The sequence below is a fragment of the Ostrinia furnacalis genome, unplaced genomic scaffold (assembly GCF_004193835.3).
Source record: "Ostrinia furnacalis isolate ACB-3 unplaced genomic scaffold, ASM419383v2 OfSCF4318, whole genome shotgun sequence".
NCBI lineage: Eukaryota > Metazoa > Arthropoda > Insecta > Lepidoptera > Crambidae > Ostrinia > Ostrinia furnacalis.
The window spans coordinates 141,484-153,562 of NW_021134557.1; the positions used below are offsets into that span (position 1 = coordinate 141,484).

Here is a 12,079-nt window from a genome sequence, read left to right on the forward strand (position 1 = left end):
CACTTGGCCCTACACTTTTTCTAGTGTATGCTAATAACTTGTGTGGGCTTCAGTTAGACAATGGCAGTGTGCTGGCATTTGCTGATGACACGGCGCTGGTTTTCCGTGGTAAGAGTTGGGCTGATGTCCAGAGATCAGCTGAGATGGGTCTCAACAAAGTGTTGAAGTGTCTTGAAGACAGCTAACTCTTAATATCCCCAAAACTAAATTCATTTGTTTTAAAATAAATAACGCAAAGAAACCTCCACCAGACTTTGTCATTAAAGCGCACACTCCATGTTGTTCTCTCAACAGCAATGCATCCATCTCTTGCAATTGTTCCCCATTAGTCCAGACGAGTTCACACAAATACCTGGGCGTAATCATGGACGAAAAGGACAATGGGCAAAATGGTACCCGGCTCCAATAGATATGTGTCTAGTATCGTTTGNTACCAATAATACGTTACAGATTATGGAAGCTGGTAACATTGAATTTTTGGATTTTGTAACTTCTCGTTTCCACCCTGTATAATCCGGATGTATCTCCAGGTCACCTAGATACATTCCATAGCAGCTATTTAGGTACATACATTTACCAATTTTGGTGATAAATAGGCATTTTGTATTAGTTTTTGTATGACGCCTGAACAAAAACAAAGGGTAATAATTTGGTGTTATACATAGATTTCGAATATAAAAAATATATAATTTAACTAATTAAGACATGACAAAAAAACTGAGGTATGTCTCGTTTCTGTCGGGCCTGGGTTACAGATGACCGTTCTTCTTTGCGAAGGATGAAGAATGGCTGGCATGCGGGAGGAGAGTGTGACATAGTGATGTACTCAATACTCAATATTATGTTTATTGCTCACTAACTGTTACTAGTACTAGTTAGTTATTTAGACACGGCGCATTACAAATAAGATTAGATTTACTTTAAAATTTGCTACAATTAATTAAGAACGTAAACCGTATTTGTTCTTATTTAAAGTCTTGAAATTAGATGACAAAGATAGTCTGTCTCATTATGGCAAAGGGCAACTGAGATTAGGCAATCAATATCCATCATATCTGGAGCGGCCATAATGCACTTTAAAGTAGAATTTATTATATTCTATGCATTATTTATTGCTAAAGCTTCAGCCAAACCAACGCGTGCGGATCCCGTCGTGGCCGCGTGGTGATGGAGATGGCCGATCACCGGCACGGCACCGACCGGGCACGTGCACAGATCGCCGCGACTAGGGTTGCCAGGTCCAAAAACACAAAAACCTTACTCTGTGCTTCATTTGGCCGGACATTTTACTCTAAAAGCCGGAAACTAGCTGTCAAAGTGACACCGCGATACAAATTTGTGATTTTCGTTCGTCGTCTAGTCGCGTTGTAGTTGAAAATATTTAGCGCAATCGGGGCACAATTCTTAATCCGAGTGTTCCCAAGAGTCAGAAAGACCCTCATCTTCGGCTTACCTTTTCTTACCTTCGGCTTTTACACCTTACAGGAATATGTTTTTGATGCTTTAATCAGTATAGTACACATAAATGTTTTCTGTTTTTGTTGCATGTACTAAATTGACTAAATTAAGTAGCTACCATCGGCAACAGTGTTAGCTGCCCATTGCCGGTCACGGCAAAAACGGAAATGGATAGTTAACACCGTGGCCGATATAGTACTAGTATCACCAATATCGATAAATGGCGCGCATCACTACTGGATCCAAGCTCAGCTCAGCTGACAGTGACAGTTGTTTTTCTCAATGGCCTCAATGGGGTGGGGATGTTAAATTAAATCAGTTTTGAAAAACTATTGAATAAAAATGTATTATTAGAAAAGTTAAGTCAGATTGAGAAATACCGGAGGATTTTTCCTACATTGATTATCACAATAAATAATGAAAATGTTTAGCTGCCTACTTTTTCTCGCTATAATTCCAATAATTACGTGTGAGGGTGGTGAAAACATCACATATTCGCAAGGTAAGTATTTTGTTTAATTTACCTACTTCCTTGATAAGTTAGAAATACGAAGAAAATTTTGCCAAAACACGTTGGAGAAAGAAAGAAAAATGTTTATTTAGTACCAAGTAAATCCTTATCCTTACTAATAATTAAAAATGCGAAAGTAACTGTCTGTCTCGTTTTCACGCCTAAAAAACTGAACCGATTTTGATAAAATTTGGCATAAAAATAGTTTGAATCCCTTGAAAGGACAATATAATTTTTATCCCGGTTTTTGAAACGAACGCGCGAGTATACTGACCGAAATATCTAATTGAGAGCTAGCACACATGTCCATGCGAACTTGTTGGTTCTCCGGGGGATCATCAAATCTTATTATCCTATTTATTTTAATTTCAGAAGAGTTCAAGTGTTCGTTGCCTGATGTCACCAGTCTGGATGATAACCTGGATGTCACTCGATTCAGGTCGGACTTCTCAAAAATATCCGAAGTAAGTATTAGAAAAATTAACATATTATTTTGAGGTTCAGAAATAAGTAAATGTAAGATGCACTGATGCTATGTTGACCTACAAGTGTTGTCCTTGGTTGCAGGTGAAGTTTCCTGGTCTAATAGGTCCACTGAATGAGAGGCTGATATGCAAAATTAAATGCATCGATGGAAACTGGGTCGGGCCACTCTGCTCGTCTACTCCAGGTAATCACTAAAATTCTTCAAATTCACTTGTGCTGCCATCAGTGCATAAAGGGCTCTCCGTCTAGGGTACATTGTATTGTAGTGCCTATACTGCCTTATTTATTGCATTTAATAACGTACTCTGACGCGCATAAAGTCAATTAAACTTTTAATTTACTAAACGTTGAATGTAATGTTTATTATTAATTCCACATTACATTCATTACAGATGGAAGGTTCCAGCCCATACTGCGCGAGTGTTTGTACCGCAATGAGCACCCTTTGCTAGCAGTATCCTTCAAAAATTCCTCTATTGATGTAAGTAAACCATGTGGTTTTAGTTAGTTGAAAAAAAAATCTTTTCATCTATTCATGCCTAGTACTGCTTTTTCTGTTTTTGGTGTTATTTTTTTTTATACATACAAATAAAATTATTCTTTGTTTGTAAGCTAGCTTAGTAGTATTGGTAGTAAGTTTGTCATTTTACGTTTTTAACAAGCATAACTGTAATGCAATGCGAAACTTGATATTGTTAAGTGAATGTTTTAAGATTTCTTGCTTTTTTATATTCTGTTTTTTTGTTTGTTTTGCGTTATACTAGATTTGTCTATTCTTTTGAACATTTTCTATCTAAAGTTTCTATCCTGTTGTACTTGTGCAGATTCACTTTTATTCACTTATGTTTTTTTTTGTTCTCCTGTTATCAACACCTATTTATGTCTGCCACATAGAAAAACTATTGCGCTGCAAAGTGCTGTATGATAATAACGCAATGCGAAAGTTTTTACTGTGCAGTAGTGTGCTTGAATGTGCGATCGTTTATTTGGCATGGCATTTATTAATTGTTTTTCTTTTGTCATTTTTATTGTCGTCGTTTGTAAAAGGCCTATGATCACCAGTGGACATCCTAAAATGATGATGATTATTGTCGTCTATATCGTGATTATATAAAAAATTATTGATTCTGTCACCGTCGCACTCCGATAACGTGCATCCTGTCCATATTAGACCGTGCGCTTACAGTCTTTTGTTACCTTACTGGGACACCATCGTTGTACAGGTCTATCTAATGACGGCCTAAGAAAATTGTAAAGGGTCGCAAAGGTACGACCAAACTCCTTGGCCGGTCATGGGCCGGTCATTGTCACTTTTTTTCTCTTGACTTTTTCTACTAAACTTGAACGAAAGTAATGTGATTTTTTATACAATATAATTTTCATTTTAAAATACACCATAAAGCCTTTCAATCATTAATCTCTCGTAGAGACGGTGATGTACCTATGTATTTCGTTAAAAGTCGTCAAGTTAAAGTAACTGGACACGAAAAATATCTGTCTCCACGGGTAGTGGCTGAAAAGAAAATATTCACTGGTAGCTTGTTATTCACACAAGACACAAGTGTCTATGCTTGCGCAGTCTCTAAGAATGTGTATCGTTACGTGTGAACCCAGCTATTCCACAGAATAATATGTCACACACGCACATCNATACATTTGTGCCCATCATCCTTTAAATTGGGCACCGCACATCTCTGCTCTAAGCAAAAGACTACGTCAACTACTTCATATTTTCAAAAACTTGAGAGAAACTGCCGACACTGAGCTTACTACTAAAATTTACCTTGCGCTCGCGCAATCTCTCTTAACCTACTGTATACCGGTATGGGGCGGAGCAGCTACAACCCACCTTATTGAGCTGGAAAGAGCACAGAGGGCTGTTATCAAGGTCATGCTGAAAAAACCTCGTAAATATCCAACTGAAGATCTTTACAAAGAGGCTGGTCTCCTAACAGTTAGGCAATTGTTTATATATCAATCTGTCCTTCGGCACCACAAAACGATTGACCCCTTGGTACTTCCTCAACATAAAAGACGCATAAGCACTCCCGTACCCACCTTTAACTCAACCTTTGCCAGGCGTCAAATAATATACGCAGGGCCGTTTCTATACAGGCATTTCAACGATTTAGAAATGATCGTTAAAATGAATAGACTTACTCTAAAATCCACTCTTAAGAGGAAACTAAGCTGTTTAAATTACTGTGCAACTGAAAATATTTTTCGACAAAAATAAATAGTGGTCTATTCGTGGTACTTTAATAAATCAATCACTGTCTTAAATGTAGTATACTGTGAGTCTAATTTTAAAATCATTGTGTAAAATTAGCATCATTATATCTATCATCTTAGTATGTATTTATTTATTATATTATTTTATATATTATTTATGTATGTGTTTAAGTAGCTTATTTGTTTTGCCGTCGCTTTGTTTTATTTAATTTTTGTTATACCTCCAAACTCATTTTTCTGCATAACCCAAAGGTAAACTGGATGAGAATGCCTTATGGCATTAAGTTCGCCTAATGTTAATATTTTTGGCATTGAAGTATAAATAAATAAATAAAAAATAAAAAATTGGTGTAAATCAAATAATTTATGTAACATAAAATAAGCTAACTTTCATCATGTTATTGTTGTCTTGTTGTTGTTAATATTTTCCTTATTTTGTTTTGACCCTAGAATGGGGTGGAGGGTTAATAACCTGAGATACAGGTTTTTCCTAATTCAGGTATTAGCCCGCCATAGTCCTACTGAGTGACCAACTATATTGTGTACGTACCAAACCTGCTTACATTGTAATACTACGAGATTATTATTTTTTTGTCCTACCTTCATTGTACCTAGTTTTTTAAGTTTACCTATTGCACTGTCATTGACTATGGTGAGAATAAAGTTATTTATTATTATTATTTATTATGTACTACTACCAGAAGGACACGCGGTTCCCGCACGGGTCGGTGCTGACGGCGCGCTGCCGGCACTTCGGGCTGTACAAGCTGCGCGGCGACGGCGTCCTGCGCTGCGACAACGGCGAGTGGGCGCCGCGCGCGCCCGACTGCGTGCCCACCACGCTCGTCACCAACTTCACCGGTCATTACTACAGCGCTTTCACATTTAGGCCTCAGCCTCGAGTTTAGCGGGCAGCGGGGCGGGAGCGGCGGCGGCGCGGGAGCGGGGTGGGCAACGCAGACCCGTTCTCGAAACAAATTCAAATTTATTTCTCTTCTCGATTCAAATTTATTCCTAACGCTCGATTTATTGTGGGCAAAAGAAGGAGTGCGTTGCCCGCTCGTTGCCCGCTCCCGCGCCGCTGCCCGCTCGTTGCCCGCTCCCGCGCCGCTGTTTTCGAGAACCGGTCTATTTGATTTTACGCATAAGATCCTGCCACTCCCGCGTCGCCGCCGCTCCCGCCCCGCTGCCCGCTAAACTCGAAGCTGAGGCCTTAAGGCCGATTCGCACATTATCAATGAAGTCACATTTCAAACTCAGTACCGGCACAGTGCGAAATATTCTTTCATACAGTTTCTATGAACGCATCCCCACTTGTCAGTGTCAGTGACGACACAGTGCTCTCAGTGTCAGTGCCGACACCGGCAATCACGGACGTATTCGTTGACGACAATATTTTTTGTCGGATCACGGACTCCACCGCTCTTGATCGCCATGCTTCATGCACCTATTTTCTCTTTATTCTTTGATGCTGCTCTTCTTCTTCGTCCAAAGCAATAGCTATCATTGCTAGCTCCGTAGTACTGAACGCCATAATCTCGATACTTGACGACAAACACGTTTTCACTAAAGCTCCGTAAATTGAGTACTGACATTTATGAATTGAATCACTGACGCAACACTGTAGCACTGATACTGAACTGAGCGAACACTTTGACGGAACTGTGGCTTCACTGATATGTGTAAATCGAGCTTTAGGCTATTTAGCAGCGTGACAAACGCGCGACAGACGCTCTGCCGAAAAATTCATACTATGTGACAGCTGATGCCTCCCTTCGCATCACAAAAACGCCGCTGCCGCGCTGCTGTCGCGCTACTAACGCTCTAAGGCCCAGAACAGACGGTGAAACGAAACTGCAACTGCTAGTTACTTTTGAGTTGCATCTAAGTTTCTGCCGTAGCGTCAGTTGAGAGACCACACATGACGCGACCATTTTGAAACTTTTAGTTGCAGTTTCGTTGCAGTTGCGTTTCACCGTCTGTTCTGGGCCTAAATGTGAAAGCGCTCTTAAGGGCAATCGATTCAAACCACTTTACATTGGGTGGCGTAGACTTAAGACCTGGATCATCCGGGAAACATCTGGATGTGGACGTGCAGGACCGGTCCCAATGGAAATCGACCCAAATGCCGAAGTGCCTGCTCACCACGCTTTCGAAATTACAACTGTTTTGCCACTTGTCTAGGGGGGCAGTTCAAACAGTAGTGTAGTTTCGGCAGTGGGATAAGACCACACCCACTTTTCCCGTGGATATCCTTGAAGATGACTCTTCAAACTCCTGCGGGCAGTGTAGGGAGCGTAGGCCAAAATGCTCTATTTGCAGCTAAAATTAGGGAGCGTTGTCATCCACACGACTTAAATGATCTGAAAGCACAATGGCATCATGCAATAATTTCCATAACAACCGGTGCTGCCCGCATCCAGGCCCTTCTCGTAACCTTCACCAGTTTATCAGCCCAAATAATTTATTTCACTCCGCTGTTGCTACTGCGTTCTATCGCTGCGCTCTGTTGTACAGTGACGGAACATATCGTCAAGCGGAGCTAGTTATGATAACCGGACTATTCCGAACTCGTTCTCACCGCTGGGCGCTGCGTATCCTGTGTAGCCAGGTTCTACAGCTTGACCGCTAATAAAATCCAACCATATCTAGTTGTGATAGGTGTAGTATGCGCCTCACTACGCACACACTCACGTCCCATAGTAGGTATATTAGGCAATGCACTATAATAAATACGCTCTTAATACGCTGCAGTCAGTTTACTTATTTAATCGTCGCAAAGCCCATTGCATAGGTGTCATATTGCATTGTCGGTTGCAGGCGACGCGCCGCCGTCGATCCAGTACTCGGTGGCGGGCGGGTCGGCGGTGGTGCAGCCGTCCGGCGCGCTGTACGTGTTCCCGGACAGCAGCGTCCGGCTCGACTGCGTTACCCCGCGCGCGCTCGGCGACCCGGACTGGAGCTGGACGCAGGCGCTCGGACACCACACCGCCGGTCAGTGCCCCACGGGACCCACACCGCTGGTCAGTGCTCCACGTGACCCATACCGCCGGTCAGTGCCCCACGTAGCCCACACCGCCGGACAGTGCCCCACGTGACCCACAGCCGGGGCTGCTGAGAGGCTACTCTAGTATTCTTTCTTTCTCAGACGAAACACGCCCACTGTTGCACTAATGCTCCTCCAACGTGAGCCACGAATGCTCAATTCATTATTTTCTTCTGCCACTCATTATGAGATACTCTGTAATAGTGTTCCCGTCCGCTCCAAATCTTTTCAGACACAAATGGCGTTACCCTGCAGTAGATCAAAGGGCACAGCAACTCCTTGGATAACTACGCACAGATGAACTGGCCAGAAAGGGATCGTAAAATAAAAGATACAGTTCCGCTGAGGTATCGAGAAAGTTTTCCCGCTGCCTCAACAAACTAAACAGGGACAGCGTCCGCAAGGTCTTAGGTGTTATAACCGGACATTGTATGTTAGACAAGCACCTATACAACATAGGTGTTACAAACAGCCCATTGTACACATCAGCAGAGGATACATGGAGGCAGAAGAAACACCGCAGCACGTGCTCATGGAGTGCAGAAGCGTAGCAGATCAACGGCTCAAATTCTACAATCACCAGGGTCGCTGCAGAAGGACTGTAGCGGCCTAGATAGGCTGCTTGCTTTCTAGGAGATCTTGGTTGGTCTGAGTAGGAAGATAAATCTCAAATTTTTTCTTCTTCCATTATTATGTGCCACTGTCATGTCTATGTAATTGCCTGTATTTGTGTGATGTCCATTGTAATAAATGTGTCTTTCTTTCTTTCTTTTCTTTCAAATCGAGAGGCTAAGTGCGATTCGATTGCCCTGCAATACTAACTCCAGTCTTTCCGTTTCGCTTGCAGGCTGGTCGACGGACGAGGGCGAGACTGAGACGCACTACCGGCTGACGCTGACCAAGATGTCCGCGCGACACAGTGACCAGTACACGTGCACGGCGCCAGGGCAACACACCAACACCGTGCTCATTAAAGTTGTTAGTGAGTCCTTACACCTTCTGCCTAGCGTCTGAAACATCGTCTGAACCTCGTACATCCATGGTAGTCCACAGGACATAAGTCGTCCTCATCATTTAGCCTACGACTGCCACTGCTGGACTGAATAAGCTATCCTCAAGGAACGCCAAAGCACGACGATTTCATCCAGCTGTTACACTCCATCTTCCTGAGGTTGTTGGTCCTTTGAGCAAGTAGGAGTCTTACGTCACGTTTGCCGAGACGTCATAGCCTCTTTTTGAAAGCCCGGTTACTCTACCTTCACCATTTTCGTTGATTTTTATGCAGGTAAATATGCAGCAATATCAACACGCATGCAATCTGATGACAGCACTAATGTGGGAGACAGATTAATAGTTTAAAGGATATCACATCAAATTAGAACAAATTAGGAATAACTGCGTGGAAACTGAACCACAACATTCGGCCGGAACTTATCTCACGGGACTTTCCCCTGCTTTCGTGTCCACAGCTGAAACTCCTGTTTATTCAGAATCTACAGCTAGCCGCCAACAAAAACCCAGCCAGTGAAGTTTGTCCTAGTGGCATTAAATACAATTAATCTAGTAAAGGTTGAAGTCAACCTTCGACGTGTACCAAATACCTATACCAAGTTGCTTCTTTTTCCAGGTGTGACGTGTCCGCCCATAGAGAGCACTTCGGCGAACATTCGCCAGTTTGCGCAAGGCAACCGCCTGGGACACACGGTACACTTCAGCTGTCAGCCGGGGTACCACCTGGATGGGGACCCCGTGCTCATCTGCATGGGAGACGGTAGGTCCAGTTGCTGTTCTGGGGTGCCATAGAGTTTATAGGACTATTTCCATCTCTCGGCCCCACTGCTACAACTTCTGTGTAGCCAGGATCTACAGCTAATTGCCAATAAAAATCCAACCAGTGAAGGTCAAGTTTGTCCTGGTAGTCCAGTCAGGTAGTCTTAACTTTTCCATTTTGAGGTGGGTAGTTAAAACCAACGCCATAATTTGCGTATATCATCATCATTTCAGCCACAGGACGTCCACTGCTGAACATAGGTCTCCCCCAATAATTTCCACTTTCGTACGGTTGGTGCCTGTCTGCATCCAAGTGTCCTCCTGAGGGCCACCTAACCTTTGTGAGCTCGTTGGTCCACTTTGTGGGTCGATGTCCCACGCTGCGTTTTCGGGTACCTAGCCTCCATTCCAGCCGTCTTCGGCCGTCAGTTTTGCGTACTAGGTGCCCTGCTCATTGCCACTTCAGCTTGCAAATCCACCTAACCGTCGTGTCCACCGTTGCGCGCGCTGGTTCACTGGGATTCGAACCAGAGGTGGTCTTACCATTGGACCACAAATGATAAGAATGAGAAAATCTTTATTGAGCGCAATGTAGCGGACAAAACAAGAATAACATATAAATATGCCAAATAGGCGCCCACTCAGCAAAAATCGTGACATAACACAAACGTCATGTCGAGAAGCTGGTGGTGATGTTGCTGATTTGTTAGGTCCAGAACAGACGGTGAAACGCAAATGCAACGAAACTGCAACTTTGTGATGATTCTGATGAATGAAACTGAAAGTTTCAAACTGGTCGCGTCATGTGTGGTTTTCAACGGACGCCATGGTAGAAACTTAGGGCTATATTTCACCGGGACACCATGGCGGCGCAACCAGTCGCCGCTACCAACAAAATGTATAGAGCTTTGCGCAACCAAACGGACACCAGGTGAGTAACTCTCTATAGAGCTGTATGTTTGTTGGTAGCCGGCGACTGGTTGCGCAGCCATGGTGTCCCGGTGAAATATAGCCCTTAGATGCAACTCAAAAGTAACTAGCAGTTGCGTTTCACCGTCTGTTCTGGGCCTTAAACCTTTTCCTTTCCAGGTCGCTGGTCGGCGCCGCCGCCCACGTGCGCGGAGACGTCGTGCCCGCCGCTGCGCGCGCCCGGGCCTCAGCTGCGCGCGCTCGAGTACAGCGCGGCGGCCGGCGGGCGCGCCGTGTTCACGTGCGCCTGGGGCTACCGGCTCGTGGGCGCGCCCGGGCTCGAGTGCGAGCCCGACGGCACCTGGTCCGGCGACACGCCGCACTGCACCCGTGAGTACCGCCGGGCTACCGGCTCGTGGGCGCGCCCGGGCTCGAGTGCGAGCCCGACGGCACCTGGTCCGGCGACACGCCGCACTGCACCCGTGAGTACCGCCGGGCTACCGGCTCGTGGGCGCGCCCGGGCTCGAGTGCGAGCCCGACGGCACCTGGTCCGGCGACACGCCGCACTGCACGCGTGAGTGCACTACACTAAGGCCCAGTTTTTTGATTCTTAGTTAAAATAACTAATTGTTTTGTGTAATTAAATTTTGCTACTAATGGTTAAATATTAACAAAATGTTAATTATAGCCTGACCAGGAACATAAAAACCCTCGCCATGTTGCGGAAAACTAATGGTACTAATTTCTTTTAATGGCAACAGTAACTGAGTATTTCTCAAAAAAAATGTACGTAACGAAACGGTAGTAACGAAATAGTAAGGCCATAAGGCTTGTTATACATTGGCGAAATATTGTGAATGCTCTTCATTTATTCAATTCGAGATATTTGTAAGTATGCACCCAAATACGGGGTAATATTAAGGGGTTAGAAATAAAATAAGGGAGTAATCATTCATACTATTTTAATAAAATTATTTTTGTTCCATCATGTTTATCCATTTTGAGTCGTTCTCTGTAAGCTTTTTGCCTTTCGGCATTGGTTTTTGGCGGCATTCCTAAAAAAACAAAAGAAGTAATCACATAAAAACGTAATCTAAATGATTTGATAATTTTTTGCTGGTGGCACTTCTGTAAAGCAGATAGTATCCAATCCTTTTGTTATTAACGCTCTATATTTTTTGAAATAAATTAAGTTGTGAATATTACTATGCTTAGTCAGGTAATAACAGTATACACTCAGCATTATGTTGTACTTTTTCGTAACGTAACGAAATTCGTAAAAAACGTAACGAAATATTAGACAAAATGAGATCAGAAACAAGTATTTTTTTGATAAAATTTGTTACAGCAAATATAAAAGCTTACTAAATGTTCGTACCACACGTATTACAAAAAATGGTTAAATGAAGACTTACCGTTCTATATAAAATCGCTGATTTTACTGCCTGTTACGAAAAAGTAATCCCACAAAACACACACGTTTTCACTAATTTTCGCGATAGATGTTATGGCGGAGACGTCAGGCCAACAGCCATTCAGAGTGCAGCTATTGTTGTCCGTGTAAAATAAATACGGAATTGTTCAGAAACCATGGGAAAGTAGAAATAAATCGTAACTAAAGAGTAAATAACGAAATAGTAAATGAGAGCGACTCATTTTGTTTTTTT

The 12,079-nt window shown here is 43.3% G+C and overlaps 1 protein-coding gene across 3 annotated transcripts in view; it reads left to right on the plus strand.

The window, feature by feature from the left end:
- The first annotated feature begins 1,735 nt into the window (after window positions 1-1,735).
- hig (locomotion-related protein hikaru genki) overlaps window positions 1,736-12,079 on the plus strand; it is a 15,453-nt gene continuing 5,109 nt past the window's right edge. The window contains exons 1-9 of one of the 3 annotated variants that reach the window (XM_028313687.1): window positions 1,736-1,960; window positions 2,342-2,433; window positions 2,537-2,639; window positions 2,848-2,936; window positions 5,389-5,548; window positions 7,508-7,681; window positions 8,581-8,715; window positions 9,361-9,504; window positions 10,593-10,802. In XM_028313687.1, coding sequence (XP_028169488.1) covers window positions 1,876-1,960; window positions 2,342-2,433; window positions 2,537-2,639; window positions 2,848-2,936; window positions 5,389-5,548; window positions 7,508-7,681; window positions 8,581-8,715; window positions 9,361-9,504; window positions 10,593-10,802 — 1,192 coding nt within the window. In that variant the 5' untranslated portion in view covers window positions 1,736-1,875. Of the gene's footprint in view, window positions 1,961-2,341; window positions 2,434-2,536; window positions 2,640-2,847; window positions 2,937-5,388; window positions 5,549-7,507; window positions 7,682-8,580; window positions 8,716-9,360; window positions 9,505-10,592; window positions 10,987-12,079 lie in introns of all 3 variants that reach the window. The other 2 variants (XM_028313686.1, XM_028313688.1) reach the window with 2 other exon arrangements.